The sequence below is a fragment of the Balaenoptera acutorostrata genome, chromosome 19 (genome assembly GCF_949987535.1).
Source record: "Balaenoptera acutorostrata chromosome 19, mBalAcu1.1, whole genome shotgun sequence".
Lineage (NCBI taxonomy): Eukaryota > Metazoa > Chordata > Mammalia > Artiodactyla > Balaenopteridae > Balaenoptera > Balaenoptera acutorostrata.
This window is the reverse complement of record NC_080082.1, coordinates 29,673,072-29,692,226: the sequence shown is the minus strand read 5'-3', so window position 1 is coordinate 29,692,226 and position 19,155 is coordinate 29,673,072. Positions and strand designations below refer to the sequence as shown.

Genomic DNA, 19,155 nt, shown 5'->3' with positions numbered 1-19,155 from the left:
TGGACAAGGTCAGTTTTGACAAATGACAGTTGGAAAACAGTGCAAGCATGGAGAAGGCACAGCTGCCTCTTCAGTCTGCTGCCCTAGAGACAACCCCTTCATATCTGCTCCCTCTCCACGGACAAGAACAAATTTCACATCTCACGACTCCGGTTAACACCACGTTCAGAGTAAGGTCTATAACACTGTGCAGCTTTTGTACAATTCTCAGCTCTTCCTCTTACTTGCTGTGTGACTGTGGGCCATTTCCTTGTCCTCACTGAGCACGGGGAGATCATAGTATCAATTCATAGGTTTATTTTGAGAACTAAGTGAGATCCTACATACAAAACCCTCAGCACGGTCATTCCCACACTGTGAGTGCTCGGTAAATATTTGTCAAATGAATGTCTGAGTGAATAAAAGTGAAAAATACTAATAAAAACACTCGCAATATTATAGCCAGGAAATGGCTTTGCAACACAAATTAGAGGTATAACCTTCCAAAATTTTTCCTCCCCAAAGAAAGATATTTTTTATATTATAATGGGATATTGTACATGACTAGATTTTTTATTTTTATTTATTTAAAAAAATTTTTATAAATTTATTTATTGACTTATTTATTTTTGGCTGCATTGGGTCTTTGTTGCTGCACGCAGGCTTTCTCTAGTTGCGGCGAGCGGGGGCTACTCTTGGTTGCGGTGGGCAGGCTTCTCATTGCAGTGGCTTCTCTTGTTGCGGAGCATGGGCTCTAGGCTCGCAGGCTTCAGTAATTGTGGCATGCAGGCTCAGTAGTTGTGGCACACGGGCCCAGTTGCTCTGCGGCATGTGGGATCTTCCCAGACCAGGGCTCGAACCCGTGTCCCCTGCATTGGCAGGCGGACTCCCAACCACTGCGCCACCAGGGAAGCCCTAGATTTTTAAAAATATTTATTTATTAAAAGATTATCCACACACCATAAAATTCACCTTTCTAAGGCGTACACTTCAGTGGTTTTCAGTATATTCACAGAGTTGTGCAAGCGTCACCACTATGTAATCCCAGAACATTTTCATCACCTCAAAGAGAAACCTCTACCCATTAGCAGCCGCACATCATTCCCCCACCCCAGGCCTGCAGCAGCCACTAAACTACTTTCTGCCTCTATGGATTTGCTTAATCTGGACATTTCATACAAATGGAATTATACAGTATATGTCCTTTCATGTCTGGCTTCTTTCATTAGCATAGTATTTTCAAGGTTCATCCATGTTTAGCATGTACCAGTACTTCATTTCTTTTTATGGCTGAATAATATTCCATTGTATAGATAGATATTATTTTATTTGTCCATTCATCAGTTCCTGGATATTTGGGTTCTTTCCACTTCGGTCCATTGTGACTAATGCAGCTATTTGTGTACAAGTTTTTGTATAGTTATGTTTTCAGCTGTTGTGGGTATATACCTAGGAGTGGAATTGCTGGGAAATCTGGTAACTTTGTGTTTGATTTTTTTTTATTTTTAAATTTTTTTGGCCTCATCACGTGGCATGCAGGATCCTCAGGGATCGAACCCACACCCCCTGCAGCGGAAGCATGGAGTCTTAATCGCTGAACCGCCAGGGAAGTCCCTGTGTTTGATTTTTGAGGAATTGCCAAACTGTTTCCTAAAGCAGTCATAACTATATTATAATCTGGTTTTTTCCCCTTCACAGTAGATCATGACTGCCTTTCCTTGTCAATAAATAGAGGTGTGTATGACTTCCCTGGTGGCTCAGTGGTTAAGAATCCGCCTGCCAATGCAGGGGGCACGGATTCAAGCCCTGGTCAGAGAAGATCCCACATGCCACAGAGCAACTAAGCACATGCGCTACAACTACTGAGCCTGCGTGCCACAACTACTGAAGCTCCCGTGCCTAGAGCCCGTGCTCTGCAACAAGAAGCCACCCCAGTGAGAAGCTCGCGCACCACAACAAAGAGCAGCCCCCGCTCACCACAACTAGAGAAAGCCCGCGCGCAGCAACGAAGACCCAACGCAGCCATAAATAAATAAATAAATAAATAGAGGTGTGCATCACTAGTTTGAGTGAAAGCATAGTATTTCCTTAGGCAGCTGTACCAGAATGTATTTAGAGAATGTCCTGTTGTTCAACATTTAATAATTCTATAAAACAGGCTTTGAGCATTTTCCTTGTGTCCCTAGTGGGTAAGTGGCACTTTCACAGGTGTACTCAGAGCACTTTGTATCCCTCTACTTTGGTGCTTTCAGATTGCATTGCAATCTACCTATCACCTCTCCCTGCATCTGTCTTATTTATTACATGGTGAGCTCCTCCAGGAGATGGAACATGTCTTGAATTTATCTTTGTATCCATTGCACTTAGCATAGTGCCAAGTATTTGGTAAATGTTTGGAGAATGAATGAATAAGTGAAATAATGAATAAATGGAAGGAAGGATGGAGGGATGGATGAATGAATAATTAGAGGCAAAGACTATAGAGAGATGGAGTCCCTTTATTGTAAGAACATTCTATTCAAAGATCCCTGCCTGGAGAGGTAATGAGTTCCCTGACCCTGCAGGTATGCAACAGGAGGCTGAGTCACTTAGCAGGAATATTGTAAAGTTAATTTAGGCATCAGAAGGGAGACAATGAAATTTAAGATGTTTCCAAAATAAGAGCATGGAACTCTATGAAATAGAAGCCCAGGGAAATGAAAAGATTTGCTGTTAATTCCCCAGCTGGGCAGCTGTGGGTCTGGGAGTTGCTCTGAAAGTTTTCAAGTTGTTCTGAGGACCCCAGACCACAGCCTCCCCTTGTCCAAAGGCCTCTGTGTGCTGGTGTCTGCCTTGGGTAGCTCACAGCGCACTAAGGCTAGAGTCCGGGAAGGGAAAAACACTTATGAAACAAATCGTTGAACCTGGAGGTGGCTACCTGTAATTGGAGAGTAAAGTCCGGGCTCTTGATTTAAAAGAAGGTAAATTCTGGGTGGGCATGGCTTACAGCCCTAAACAGCAGCCCACAGGGAAGGATGGGAGAGCTTTTCTGTTATTTCCAGATTAGGCTACTGAGCAACTGGGGCGGGAGCCCGTGCAGAGAGCTGGGGGCGGGAGCTGGGGGCGGGGACTGGAACAGCCCCTCTGAGCAGTGCCGAGACCTGCGGGCACAGGAGCTGCTGTCCTTCTACGATGTGGCTCTTCGCTGTGGTCTTGTCCTCCCTCACCACTTTCACGGCTTGGGGTGAGTCCTCCTAAATTCAAATAGCGGGGGACCTTTGGAAATCCTTGTGGGGGACAAGGGGAAGGAGTGACAGGCCCGGTTCTGCAGCAGCGCGCGCTCTGTGGACTTGGACCGTCTAGCCCAGCCGGTCCCCCGCGGCAGGAGACACAGTGGACGATAAACATCCTAGGCTCGGCTGCACGCTGCCACACCAGAGGGGGACCACCAGCTAACCTCCTGCATCCCAATTGAGGACTTTGGAGAGCTCCATATCTTTTCCTCTTGATTACTAATACGGACGTGGCCAAATCCTGGAGCTTAGCTTACCAGAATATTAATACCGCCTCTGGAGGCAGAATGTGTGGGTTTGCATGCCAGCTCAGCACTTACTAGCACTGTGAGCTTAGGCAAAGGACTTCCTTTTTCTGTGCCTCAGTTTCCCCCTCCATAAAATGGGGGTGACAGCTGTATCTACATCATTAGGCTGTCGTGAGGTTGAAATGCGCTGTTGTTTCTGAGAGAGTGCCTGGAATGGAGAGAGTGCAAAAAAGGGATAAAGAAGTTGTTTTAAAAGACAGTGTATTGGAACTTCCCTGGCGGTCCAGTGGTTAAAGACTCTGCACTTCTACTGCAGGGGGCGCAGGTTTGATCCCTGGTCGGGGAACTAAGATCCCGCATGCCTCGCAGGGCAGCCAGAAAAAAAAAGACAGTGTATTAATAGACAATTTGGGGTATGCTAAGGCCCACAGATCAGGAACCAACTGTCATTGAAAAGATGGTTTATGACTCAATTTCCCCAGAGGAAGGAGTACGGAACTACCATGGTGGGCCTGGAGGTGAAGTCCTGGATGGGTCATAAGGCACGGGAAAGAAGGAGGAACTGGGAGTAAGGGGCTTTATCTTGGTTGCTGGGGGGAAGGAAGAGGTGAGGCAGGATAAGCAGGTTTGAGATTGGCAAAGTAGCCAATTTCAACAGGTTCTGGGGCTTAGGGACTACACAGTTGTCAGGTACTTGGCCTGGAGTGATTAGGGCAGGATGATAGTGGCCAGATGTGGAGGGCCTGATAAAGACGGTAGTTGGGGTACAGGCTCTGGCACGCTTGAAGGGGAAGTTCATTCCTATCATTAGGGATTGGCGAACTCTGGGAGGGGCAGTCCCTCCAGAATCAGCAAGGCCCCAGATGTCAAGGCATCAGAATACAGAACATGAAACACCTGGTTAATATAAGGGTGCAGCAAGGGACCTCAGAATGCATCTGTGTCATTTTATAGATGGGGAAACTGAGACTCAGAGAAATGTACATGCCCAAGGTCAACCGGAAAATCATGCTCTGAATTCTATCTCTATCTCCTGAGTTCACTGACAGCCCAGTCTCCACTGGGTTTTATCTTCCTCCTGGTGCTATGATACTGTGAGAGGCCTGGAACTGAGGGTAAGAGCAGAGTAAGAACCAAATTAGGGGCAGGTTATTCCCTTACTGCTGTTTACCCCCTGGCAGGGCCATGCCAGTTCCACCTTTAGAAAGTCCATACTGGGAACTTCCCTGGTGGCACAGTGGTTAAGAATATGCCTGCCAATGCCGGGGACACGGGTTTGAGCCCTGGTCCAGGAGGATCCCACATGCTGTGGAGCAACTAAGCCCGTGCGCCCCAACTGCTGAGCCTGCGCTCTAGAGCCCGTGTGCCACAACTACTGAGACCACACGCTGCAACTACTGAAGCCACATGCCTTGAGCCTGTGGTCTGCAACAAGAGAAGCCATCGCAATGAGAAGCCCACGCACTGCAACGAAGAGTAGCCCCCACTCGCCGCAACTAGAGAAAGCCCGCGTGCAGAAACCAAGACCCAACACAGACAAAAATAAATAAAATTTAAAAAAAAAGAAAGTCCGTACTGGCTGCCTCCATTTCCTCAGTTACTTCATCTGAAAAATGGGCATATTGATGTCTACCTAGCAAGGCTTTTGTGAAGATTAGTTTTAAGGAACTGGAATGCCCATGTGGCACATAATAAGTGCTCAATATACAAACATTACATATAACACAAGTGGTAACTGCTGCTGTTACCAGGATTGCCTATACCTCTCAGCCAATCACCCACTTTTTCACCCTTGCCAGTTGGACGTCTGTCCACTTCATCTCTCTTGAAGGTTATCATCGGATTTGTCTGTAAGACCAAATCTGGGTTATTCTTTTCTGTTCTGGCCACATACTTTGAGGGAGAGGTTGACCTTTTGTCTATATCTAAAGGGCAACAATTGGGAGGATGAGAGGCTGGAAATCGTTTCCTGTTAGGATGCTTAAACAAACTGAAGCTGTTGAGGACGGACAAGAGAAGACTTGAGGGATGGGTATGAACATGGGTCACTAAGGCTGCCTGTCACATGAAGGGGCAGGATGTCCCAGAGCAGGTAGGACCAGGACTGATGTGGCAGCTTTGGGGAGACGCAGTTCAGCTCAGTGAGAAAGAACTGTCTGCTCCATGAGAAGGGGACAGACGGAATCTGAGCCCCAGTCTCTCTGCCTCTGGATGACCCTGCTCAGAGCCAGCAGAAGGGGCCTCTTCAAGCTGATTGTGTCACTCTCTTTTACTCTAGGACGGTTCACTGCTGCTCACTTACCCACTAAATAAAGCCCGAATCACTGGCCTGGCGTTTGAGACCCTCCCAGACATGAACCTGTCTCATCCAGGATTATGTTCCACCCCCATTACTCTTCCTGACCCAAATGGGCCCATCGCTCTTCCTCAAGCAGGTCTTGCACTTTGCTGTCGCAGGGCCTCACCTCTGCACAATCTCATCTCTGTTTATGCCTTTAAACACCCTCTTCCACCTCCCCTTGTCACTCCTTCCACTACTGCAAGTCCCAGCTCCGAGGTCACTGCCTCCATGAAGCCACCAGTCAGAAGGCCTCGCTCCCTCTTCTGTCTCCTACGACACCCTACTTGGTACCTCTCTCAGGACACGGACCACTTTCCTCCCAGCAGTAGGGTCAGGTATATGTGGCTCATCCCCCACATAAGGTCAGATTTCTGAGGAGAGCAGCCGGCTCTTGTTCATCCTCTCATCCAGCGTGCAGCTCGGCACCAGCATCCGGTGATTGTTTCCACATGCTCCTAAGTGTGGAAACCGAATGCCGTCTTCATTCCCAGTGGCTCTTCTTTTTGCATTTATGTCTTATTTGATGCTGTTATACCTCCAATTGCAATTCGCTCCTTCGGATAGAGCTGTGAGTTAGGAAGGACAGTTAGCTTCATTCTCTCTTACATAAGAAGAAACTGAGGCTTAGAGAGTTGAGGGGACATTCAAGATCACGTGGCAAAAGTAACAAAATTCACCCAGAATCCAGTTCACACCTTCACCACTGACGTGTCCTCATTTCCTCTCAATGTCCAGCAGGGCAACCACCCTCACCGCCTGTTGTGGACACCGCACAGGGCAGAGTCCTGGGGAAATATGTCAGCTTAGAAGGTTTTGCACAGCCTGTGGCCATTTTCCTGGGAGTCCCTTTTGCCAAGCCCCCTCTTGGATCCTTGAGGTTTGCTCCGCCGCAGCCTGCAGAACCATGGATCTTCGTGAAGAATACCACCTCTTACCCTCCCATGTAAGTCAGGGTGTGACTTTGGCATCTTCCAGTGGGGATGTTAGCCTCAAAGGGATGCAGGAAGGAGCCAAGGCAATCCTCTGAGTGGTTCATACTTCATCCTGGAATCCTCAAGATATTGTAGATCGTTAAAAACATTCCAGAACTCTCATAGCATTCTAGAGCCCTTTATTCAACTAATATTTATTGAGCAAATTTGCCAGGCATTTTCTAGTTTCCTGGAATCTATTAGTGAACAGAACAAAGATCCCACCTTCATGGAGCTTGCATTCTAGCAGGGGCAGATAGATAGTAAACAATACGCAAATTAATAAATAGACTATACAATATGTTAGAATATGATAAGTGCTGTGGAAAAAAATAGAAAGTTGAGCAGGTGAGGGGTTTCAAAGGTAATGATTCTGTTAACCTAAAACAGTAAAACAACCAGATATTTTACCAGCAAAACCAGAGATTTATTTGGGAGCAGCAAAGAATTGCAGTTGGGGACATGCAACTATGGCAAACCACATGCAAGTCTGGTAAAAGGAAAGGAAACTCTTTTATAGAGCCGAAGGGGAAATTAGGAGGCACTGTTATAAACAAAAAGTCCATTGGAGGAAACTGGGAGTTTGTTATGTAGTGGCTTTTAATTGGCTGAGTAATGACAGTCTCTGATTGGCTGAGCTGTTGCCAGGCAAGGAGGAAATCTTTCTTGTAGTAAAGTGTCACTTCTGGTCAGAGGTGCACAGTATGTCTCTTCCTAGGGGTATCTGTATTGAGGTGGAGTGATATCTTCCTGAGATCTCCCCCTCCTGACCTCCAGATTCCATTTTAGTGAGGGTTCTCTTTATTAATTTTCACAGTTCTATTCATTTTCCTTCTTGAACTTTACCATAGTGGGAAGTGAGGTGGGCCAGGAGATGTGTGGGTGGGTAGTGCTTTGGGGTGTTGACTGGGCAAGTTCTCAACTCCCAAGTGTGTCTAGCTACCTAGCCACAAGCAGAACAATGGTTGATGTGTTCTAGTTAGCTGGTCAAGTTGGGCAAGAAGACTCACAACTGTCCCCCAAGGCACCTTAGTTGTCTACAAGCATTGATTCAGACCTTATTTATCTCAGCAAGAGATTTCTAATAATTTCCAGGGTCCTGCCTCTTGCTGAATTTTCTTCTCTTCTCTCCTTACTCCCTTCCTTCCTTACTTCTTCCATTCTTTTAAAATAATATTCTTTTTATTTCCTGATTGCAATTAATATGTTTTATTTATTTTTATTGCAAGTATACATTTTATTTCCTGATTGTAAGTAATAAGTAATACATACTTACTACATAAAAGTGAGAAAGTATAGATAAGTAAAGGTAAGAAAATGAAAATCATACACAACTCCACCACCTAGCAAGAACTGCTGTTCATATTTTAGATTCTATTTTCCCAGTCTTTTATCTGTTGCATAATTTCTCCCTTAAAATGTAATCACATAATTTTCTGTACCCAATTCTAATGTGTGTGGTTTTTCCCCCGCACCAAAAAGCAGTTCTCACACGCCATATGTGTGTCCAACAATTTAGCTAATTCTGATGCTCTCTTCCCAGAGATAGCATCAGATTCCACAGATTAAGGGCTCAGCTCCACAGTAACGCCCTCTGCTTCAAATGCCAGTTCCAAGTCCAAGTTGTCACCTATGCTTCTGACCAACTGGCTATAAATTAGAGGTTCCTGTGACCCCCTCCTTAGGTTCTATTAATTTGCCATTGCAGCTCACAGAACTCAGGAAATTAGTTTTCTCACTAGACTACCAGTTTATTATGAAGGGTATTAAAGGATACAAGCCAGTAGCCAGATGAAGAGATCCATAAGGTGAGGTCCCTAACAAAGGAGCATCCATCCATCCTTCTGGAGTTTGGGACCCAGCACGGTGGCCCTTAGAAGAGTTCTGGTTCACCAACCAGGACACTCGCTGAACCCTGTCCTTTTGGGTTTTATGGAGCCTTCATTACATGGGCAGGATGATTGAAAGCACTGGTCACTGGTGATTGATTCCTCTCCAGCCCATCTCCCCTTTCCAGAGGTCAGGGGGCTGTGGCGCAAAGTTCCAACCCTCTAATCACATGGTTGTTCCTCTGGCAACCAGTTCCTGCCCTTAGATGAGAACCAAAAGTCACCTCATTAACCCAACAGTATACACCACTCAGGAGATTTCAAGGGTTTTAAGAGCTCTTCAGCAGATACTGGACAAAGATCAAGTACATATTTCTTCTTATATCACAATATCATATTACACGATACAGATACTTTTTTTTTTAATTTATTTATTTTAATTTATTTATTTTTGGCTGCATTGGGTCTTTGTTGCTGCATACGGGCTTTCTCTAGTTGCGGCCAGCGGGGGCTACTCTTCATTGTGGTGCTCAGGCTTCTCATGGCAGTGGCTTTTGCTGTTGTGGAGCACAGGCTCTAGGCACACGGGCTTCAGTAGTTGTGGCGCATGGGCTCAGTAGTTGTGGCTCACAGGCTTAGGTGCTCCGCGGCATGTGGGAACTTCCCGGACCAGGGCTCGAACCCATGTCCCCTGCACTGGCAGGCGGATTCTTAACCACTGCGCCACCAGGGAAACCCCAAAACAGATACTTTAGATGCCTGTTTTGCTCATGAAAGTATATCATGAACATCATTCTATGTCATTAAATATCACACCCTGACATTTAATAGCTGCATTACATTGCATATTGAATCACGATTTATTTACCGCATCTCTTATTTGGGATTATTAATTGTTCTTGATGATTTTGATAATATAAGTAGCACTATGATGAATATCTTGTAGCTAGATCTTCATGCATGTTCATAAATATTTTTGGATAAGTTCTAAGAAATAACATTTCCGAGTAAGAGTATTTTAAAAATTTCCCTTCAGAAATATTCCAACTGCATCCCTTTAATTAATATATGAAAACCTCCATTAACTGAATTTTTAGCAATGTTTTGGGTTATTAAAAATGATTTGGGCTATTGAATAGGCAAAATAATGATAATTTTTATTATCATCGTCATTATATATATGATTGTTCTCTTTATTCTACATTTATCTGAATACTAGTGACATTGACTTATTTCTTCTTTTTAAACTTTTGATTGTCTTCTTTTATGAATATTATGCCCCTTGCCTTGGTGATCTGGGGAAAGTTCCCCCGGGATGGAAATCAAGAGTTTATCTTTGGGGCTCTGACTCTGCCACTTGACAGCTGTGTCATCCAAGCACCTCAGTGCTTCAGTTACCTCATCAACATACTGGAGGCAGTCATGCTGTTTTGTGGGGACACTGAGATCTGGAAATGTGGCTTATAATGTCCTTGGAAACATAAACACTACACAGTATGGTTCTTTCTGGCTGTGTGACATTGGGCAGATTCTCTAACCTCTCTGTGCCTCAATTTCTCAACTGTAAAATGGGGATAATAATAGAACCTAAATCATGGGGCTGATGTGAAGATTAAATGAGTTAATATATAAGCAGTGTTTAAAGCAACAGTTGGTGAGAGAGCACCAGAACCACAACTAACTGCTGAACAATCATTGACAGGAAGACACTGGAACTCACCAAAAAGATACCCCACATCCAAAGACAAAGGAGAAGCCACAATGAGACTGTAGGAGGGGTGCAATCACAATAAAATCAAATCCCATAACCACTGGGTGGGTGACTCACAAACTGGAGAACACTTATACCACAGAAGTCCACCCACTGGAGTGAAGGTTCTGAGCCCCACTTCAGGCTTCCCAACTTGGGGACCCGGCAATGGGAGGAGGAATTCTCAGAAAATCAGACTTTGAAGGCTAGTGGGATTTGATTGCAGGACTTCGACAGGACTGGGGGAAACAGAGACTCCACTCTTGGAGGGCACACACAAAGTAGTGTGCATATGAGAACCCAGGGGGAAGGAGCAGTGACCCCATAGGAGACTGAACCAGACCTAACTGCTAGTATTGGAGGATCTCCTGCAGAGGTGGGGGGCGGCTGTGGCTCACTGCAGGGACAAGGACACTGGCAGCAGAAGTTCTGGGAAGTACTCTTTGGTGTGAGCCCTCCAGAGTCCACCATTAGCCCCACCAAATAGCCTGCAGGGTCCAGTGTTGGGTTGCCTCAGGCCAAACAACCAACAGGGAGGGAACTCAGCCCCACCCATCAGCAGACAAGCAGATTAAAGTTGTACTGAGCTCTGCCCACCAGAGCAACACCCAGCTCTACCCACCACCAGTCCCTCCCATCAGGAAGCTTGTACAAGACTCGTAGGTAGCCTCATCCACCAGAGGGCAGACGGCAGAAGCAAAAAGAACTACAGTCCTGCAGCCTATGGATCAAAAACCACATTCACAGAAAGAGAGACAAAATGAAAAGGCAGAGGAATATGTACCAGATGAAGGAACAAGATAAAACACCAGAAAAACAACTAAATGAAGTGCAGATAGGCAACCTTCCAGGAAAAGAATTCAGAATAATGATAGTGAAGATGATCCAGGGCCTAAGAAAAAGAATGGAGGCAAAGATTGAGAAGATGCAAGAAATGTTTAACAAAGACCTAGAAGAATTAAAGAAAAAACAGAGATGAACAATACAATGACTGAAATGAAAAATACACTGGAAGGAATCAATAGCAAAATAACTGATGCAGAAGAACAGATAAGTGACCTGGAAGACAGAATGGTGGAAATCACTGCCACAGAACAGAATAAAGAAAATAGAATGAAAAGAAATGAAGACAGCCTAAGAGACCTCTGGGACAACATTAAACGCACCAACATTCGCATTATAGGGGTCCCAGAAGGAGAAGAGAGAGAAAAAGGACCCGAGAAAATACTTGGAAAAATTATAGTCGAAAACTTCCCTAACATGGGAGAGGAAATAGCCACCCAAGTCCAGGAAACGCAGAGAGTCCCAGACAGGATAAACCCAAGGAGAAACACGCTGAGACACATAGTAATCAAATTGACAAATATTAAAGACAAAGAAAAACTATTAAAAGCAACAAGGGAAAAATGACAAATAACATACAAGGGAACTCCCATAAAGTTAAGAGCTGATTTCTCAGCAGAAACTCTACAAGCCAGAAGGGAGTGACACAATATATTTAAAGTGATGAAAGGGAAGAACTTACAACCAAGATTACTCTACCCAGCAAGGATCTCACTCAGATTTGACAGAGAAATCAAAAGCTTTACAGACAAGCAAAAGCAAAGAGAATTCAGCACCACCAAACCAGCTCTACAACAAATGCTAAAGGAACTTCTCTAAGTGGGAAACACAAGAGAAGGAAAGGACCTACAAAAACAAACCCTAAACAATTAAGAAAATGGTAATAGGAACATACATATCGATAATTACCTTAAATGTGAATGGTTTAAATGCTCCAGCCAAAAGACACAGGCTCACTGAATGGATACAAAAACAAGAACTGTATATATGCTGTCTACAGGAGACCCACTTCAGACCTACGGACACATACAGACTGAAAGTGAGGGGATGGAAAAAGATATTCCATGCAAATGGAAATCAAAAGAAAGCTGGAGTAGCAATACTCATATCAGATAAAATAGACTTTAAAATAAAGAATATTACAAGAGAGAAGGAAGGACACTACATAATGATGAAGGGATCAATCCAAGAAGAAGATACAACAATTATAAATATATATGCACCCAACATAGGAAGACCTCAATACGTAAAGCAAATGCTAACAGCTATAAAAGAGGAAATCAAAAAAAAAAAAAAAAAAGAGGAAATCGACAGTAACACAATAATAGTGGGGGACTTTAACACCTGACTTACACCAATGGACAGATCATCCAGACAGAAAATTAATAAGGAAACAAAAGCTTTAAATGACACAATAAACCAGATAGATTTAATTGATATTTATAGGACATTCCATCCAAAAACGGCAGATTTACACTTTCTTCTCAAGTGCACATGAAACATTCTCTAGGATAGATCACATCTTGGGTCACAAATCAAGCCTCAGTAAATTTAATAAAATTGAAATCATATTAAGCATCTTTTCCAACCACAACGCTATGAGATTAGAAATCAATTACAGGGAAAAAAACATAAAAAACACGTGGAGGATAAACAATACGTTACTAAATAACCAAGAGATCACTGAAGAAATCAAAGAGGAAATCAAAAAAACACCTAGAGACAAATGACAACGAAAACATGATGATCCAAAACCCATGGGATGTAGCAAAAGGAGTTCTAAGAGGGAAGCTTGTAGCAATACAATGCTACCTCAAGAAACAAGAAAAATCTCAAATAAACAATCTAAACTTTCACCTAAAGGAACTAGAGAAAGAAGAACAAACAAAACCCAGAGTTAGTAGAAGTAAAGAAATCATAAAGACCAGAGCAGAAGTAAATGAAATAGAAACAAAGAAAACAGTAGCAAAGATCAATAAAACTAAAAGCTGGTTCTTTGAGAAGATAAACAAAATTGATAAACCTTTAGCCAGACTTATCAAGAAAAAGAGGGAAAGGACTCAAATCAATAAAATTAGATGAGGGCTTCCCTGGTGGCGCAGTGGTTGAGAATCTGCCTGCCAATGCAGAGAGCGCGGGTTCGAGCCCTGGTCTGGGAGGATCCCACATGCCGCGGAGCAACTCGGCCCGTGAGCCACAATTACTGAGCCTGCGCGTCTGGAGCCTGTGCGCGGCAACGAGAGGCCGCGATAGTGAGAGGCCCACGCACCGCGATGAAGAGTGGCCCCCGCTTGCCACAACTAGAGAAAGCCCTCGCACAGAAACGAAGACCCAACACAGCCATACATACATACATACATACATAAAAAAAAAAAAAATTAGATGAAAAAGGAGAAGTTACAACAGACACCGCAGAAATGCAAAGCATCATAAGAGACTACTACAAGCAACTCTATGCCAATAAAATGGACAACCTGGAAGAAAGGGACAAATTCTTAGAAAGGTATAACCTTCCAAGAGTGAACCAGGAAGAAATAGAAAATATGAACAGACCAATCACAAGTAATGAAATTGAAACTGTAATTAAAAATCTTCCAACAAACAAAAGCCCAGGACCAGATGGCTTCACAGGTGAATTCTATCAAACATTTAGAGAAGAGCTAACACCCATCCTTCTCAAACTCTTCCAAAAAATTGCAGAGGAAGAAACACTCCCAAACTCATTCTATGAGGCCACCATCACCCTGATACCAAAACCAGACAAAGACACTACAAAAAAAGAAAATTACAGATCAATATCACTGATGAATATAGATGCAAAAATCCTCAACAAAATACTAGCAATCAGAATCCAACAACACATTAAAAGGATCATACAGCATGACCAACTGGGATCTATCCCAGAGACGCAAGGATTCTTCAGTATATGCAAATTAATCAATGTGATACACCATATTAACAAACTGAAGGATAAAAACCATATGATCATCTCAATAGATGCAGAAAAAGCTTTTGGCAAAATTCAACACTGATTTATGATAAAAACTCTCCAGAAAGTGGGCATAGAGGGAACCTACCTCAACATAATAAAGGCCATATATGACAAACCCATAGCCAACATCATTCTCAATGGTGAAAAACTGAAACCATTTCCTCTAAGATCAGGAACAAGACAAGGATGTCCACTCTCACCACTATTATTCCACAAGGTTTTGGAAGTCCTAGCCACAGCAATCAGAGAAGAAAAAGAAATAAAAGGAATACAAATTGGAAAAGAAGAAGTAAAACTGTCACTGTTTGTAGATGACATGATAGTATACAGAGATAATCCTAAAGATGCTACCAGAAAACTACTAGAGCTAATCAATGAATTCGTAAAGTTGCAGGATACAAAATTAATGCACAGAAATCTCTTGCATTCCTATACACTAACAATGAAAGATCAGAAAGAGAAATTAAGGAAAAAATTCCATTCTCCACTGCAACAAAAAGAACAAAATACCTAGAAATAAATCACCTAAGGAGGTAAAAGCCATGTACTCAGAAAACTATAAGACACTGATGAAAGAAATCAAAGATGACACAATCAGATGGAGAGATATACCATGTTCTTGGATTGGAAGAATCAATATTGTGAAAATGACCCTACTATTCAAAGCAATCTCCAGATTCAATGCAATCCCTATCAAATTACCAGTGGCATTTTTTACAGAACTAGAACAAAAAATCTTAAAATGTGTATGGAGACACAAAAGACCCCCAATAGCCAAAGCAATCTTGAGGGGAAAAAAACGGAGCTGGAGGAAGCAGACTCCCTGACTTCAGACTATACTAGAAAGCTACAGTAATCAAGACAATATGGTCCTGGCACAAAAACAGAAATATAGATCAATGGAACAGGATAGAAAGCCCAGAGACAAACCCACGCACATATGGTCACCTTATCTTTGATAAAGGAGGCAAGCATATACAGTGGAGAAAAGACAGTCTCTTCAATAAGTGGTGCTGGGAAAACTGGACAGCTATATGTAAAAGAATGAAATTAGAACACTCCCTAACACCATACACAAAAATAAACTCAAAATGGATTAAAGACCTAAATGTAAGACCGGACACTATGAAACTCTTAGAGGAAAACATAGGAAGATCACTCTTTGACAAAAATCACAGCAAGATCTTTTTTGACCTACCTCCTAGAGTAATGGAAATAAAAACAAAAATCAACAAATGGGACCTAATTAAACTTAAAAGCGTTTGCACAGCAAAGAAAACCATAAACAAGATGAAAAGACAAACCTCATAATGGGAGAAAATATTTGCAAATGAAGCAACTGACAAAGGATTAATCTCCAAAATTTACAAGCAGCTCATGCAGCTCAATATCAAAAAAACAAAAAACCCAATCCAAAAATGGGCAGAAGACCTAAATAGACATTTCTCCAAAGAAGATATACAGATTGCCAACAAACACATGAAAGGATGCTCAACATCACTAATCATTAGAGAAATGCAAATCAAAACTACAGTGAGGTATCACCTCACACCAGTCAGAATGGCCATCATCCAAAAATCTGGAAACAATAAATGCTGGAGAGGGTGTGGAGAAAAGGGAACCCTCTTGCACTGTTTGGTGGGAATGTAAATTGATACAGCCACTATGGAGAACAGTATGGAGGTTCCTTAAAAAACTAAAAATAGAATTACCATATGACCCAGCAATCCCACTACTGGGCATATACCCTGAGAAAACCATAATTCAAAAAGACACATGCACCCCAATGTTCATTGCAGCACTATTTACAATAGCCAGCTCATGGAAGCAACCTAAATGCCCATCAACAGACAAATGGATAAAGAAGAAGTGGTACATATATACAATGGAATATTACTCAGCCATAAAAAGGAACGAAATTGGATCATTTGTAGAGACGTGGGTGGACCTAGAGACTGTCATACAGAGTGAAGTAAGTCAGAAAGAGAAAAACAAATATCATATATTAACGCATATATGTGGAATCTAGAAAAATGGTACAGATGAACTGGTTTGCAGGGCAGAAATAGAGACAAAGATATAGAGAACAAACGTATGGATACCAAGCAGGGAAAGCACAGTGGGGAGTGGTGGTGGTGGTGTGATGAATTGGGAGATTGGGATTGACATATATACACTAATATGTATAAAATAGATAACTAATAAGAACCTGCTGTATAAAAAAATAAATTAAATTAAATTTAAATGATAAAAAAAAAATTTCCTATTAGGGCAACCAATAGTTCTTGCCTGTGATGGGTTGATGATAGAATTTTAGCATGTCAGTGCTGCAGGACCCTTATGGAAATCACTCCCCTCATTTACACAGAGGAGCAGACTGGGGCCCAGAGCAGGCAAAGAATTCACCCAAGAAAACCCAGCAAATTAGGCTGAGGCAGGACTAGAACGTAGTTCTCCTAAAGCTGCCCCACAAATATTTCACCCCTGCCCTGTTGTAGGCGCTAAATAACTGCCATTTGAGTGATTTCTCCTGGTTTGTGGAAGTCTCCCGTGGACTAGAACATGTTTCCCTGTTGGCAGAATATGGTCACCCTATAGCGGGCATCATACAGCGCCCAGCGGAGAGCTGGTCTGGACCCAGGGCATGCAGGAAATGGTCCTTTCCCAGGCCCATCAGCATATAGGCAGCTTCCTTCCTTGACTCAGGGCCTCCCAAAGGCCCCAGGAAGGGAAGAGGGTCAAGCCTCACCATACCTGGTCCTGGGAGACCTTGGTGAGCCTGAGAAGCTCCTACCTAACCCAGTGGATGCCCCTGTTAGTCTCCTACCAAACCCAGTGTCTTGAGTCTGGTGAGAATACTGCCCTAAACCTGCCAGTGCAAGACCTGGCCTGACCGCAGGAGACATCTCCTTGGTCAGCTCTGATTGAACTTCAAGAATTCTTCTCTCTCCTCGCCCCTCCCAGGTGCTCCCAAGACCCAGTGGCGGGGCAGAGGCTCTCAGAGCTCTTTACCAACAGAAAGGAGAACATTAATCTCAAGTTTTCTGAAGACTGTCTTTACCTAAATATTTACACTCCTGCTGACTTGAGGAAGAGAAGCAGGCTGCCGGTAAGCAGTGGGAAAAAATGGGCAAGGCTGGTGTAGACTGGAAGGGGATGAAGGCAGTGTTGGGTTGGGGCGTCTTGGACCAAGGCTGTTCCAGGGGCCCCAGGCTGTTCCCCAGGGGCCCCAGGGCTTTCTTTACCACCACAGCCAAACCTGGCATCAGGGAACACAGGTTTTCCACACCTCAGTTTCCCATAGTGACAGACATAGGGCCTCTGGGGGAGTTTGCTGTACATCTGTAATGCACATTTTAATTTTTCTAAGGTCTCTCATGCTAATAGATGGACAAGAAGGATTACTCTTAATTGTTAGATTAGGAATGTGATACCCAGGGTGGCTAAGACATAATTTCCAATAAAGTCAGAGCTGGAAGGAATCTTAGAGGTAAGCCAACAACCCAACCCTTCCGTTACAGATAGAGAAACTGAAGCCCAGTGAGGGGAAGGCGAGGTCACAGAGTAGGGTTGGCAGGACTAGAGCACGGGTCTCCTGATCTTCAAGTCACGCTCACACACTAGCAAGTGGAGCCTGTGTGTGGCCTTTCCTCAGCACACAAAGACCTTCTCTGACAAACTTTCAGTGTCTCAGTGTCACAGGTAGAGGATGCAGAGCCTGGAGCAACAGAGAAGCACTTTCCTTTGCCTTTGCCAACTATCAAGATTTTATTGTAGATAATTTCACTTCCTAATTGTCTTTGACACAAGCTGATGACCCAGTGAGTCAGCATTTCCAGAATAAATGGAAGCCCAGAGATGGGGCAGCCTTCCAGACTCAGGCTGGAGGATGACACTGGTCTGCTGGGAAAGGAGGGGTCAGTGGGGTAGAGACAGGAAGGGTGTGAGCACCCAGCCACCTCCCAGGAACACCCCTGGCATGGTGCCCAGATGTGGAAGAGGGCATCTGTGAACTTGTGACTAGAAGGTGGCCCTGCACATGCTTGGCTCAAAGAGGTGGGGACAATTGTTCATTCATTCATTCATGCATTCATTCTTTCCCCTAGTACATACTCAGTGCCCCCATATGCATAGCTAGAATTGGGGGTTAAGAGAAAGGAGGAACATAAAACCATGACCACACAGCCCCTGCCTTGGAGGATCTTAGCATCTGGGTTGCACAGAGCTGGACTAGCTTCTTCAGCAAATCACTGCTGACCAGCCCTTGGCTCAGCCTGGACTCAGAGATGACTGCACACTCAGTCCCTCCGCCCGGAGGTAGGCAGGGATCAGAGGTGTAGGAGGAGCAGGGGCTCCAGGAACCTGAAGCTGGAGAACCTCTACTATGGACACAGGCTCTGGAACTGCAGGGTCTGGGTGTAAATCCTGATTCCGCCTTTTACTAGCTGAGAGACCTGGCTCTGTTTCCTCAAATCAAGGATAATCGCACACAAGTGTTCAATGATGAATATCAAGATGTATGTCAGTGTCTGACACAGCACATGAGGCAAGTCTTGCTGATGCATTAGTTAGAGTTGAAGGGAAGAAATTCCTCCTGCCCCAACAGCCAGCCTACTGCACCGTGGCCATTGGCTGCCGTGTGCTGGGCAGCTCAACATGTGGACTCTGGAGCCAGACTGCCTGGGTTCAAGTCCTGCCTCCACCGCCTATTAGCTGTGTGACCTCAGGGTGGTTAAGTGCCTCAGTTTTCCTGTCTGTGAAATGGGACAATGGTAGTCCCTATCTCATGGATGGTTTATTTTTAAATGCTTAGAGCAGTACTTGACACATAGTTCATGTATGAGTTCTTTGATTTTTTTTATTAACAAAATCATTTTTTTAAATTTATTTATTTTATTTATTTATTATTTTTGGCTGCGTTGGGTCTTCA

At 43.7% G+C, this 19,155-nt stretch overlaps 1 protein-coding gene across 2 annotated transcripts in view; it reads left to right on the top strand.

Moving 5' to 3' along the window:
• The first annotated feature begins 3,093 nt into the window (after window positions 1–3,093).
• Window positions 3,094–19,155, top strand: part of CES1 (carboxylesterase 1) — a 37,608-nt gene continuing 21,546 nt past the window's right edge. The window contains exons 1-3 of one of the 2 annotated variants that reach the window (XM_007167590.2): window positions 3,094–3,202; window positions 6,579–6,783; window positions 17,190–17,334. In XM_007167590.2, the coding sequence (XP_007167652.2) occupies window positions 3,151–3,202; window positions 6,579–6,783; window positions 17,190–17,334 (402 nt within the window). In that variant the 5' untranslated portion in view covers window positions 3,094–3,150. Of the gene's footprint in view, window positions 3,203–6,575; window positions 6,784–17,189; window positions 17,335–19,155 lie in introns of both variants that reach the window. The other variant, XM_007167589.3, reaches the window with a different exon arrangement.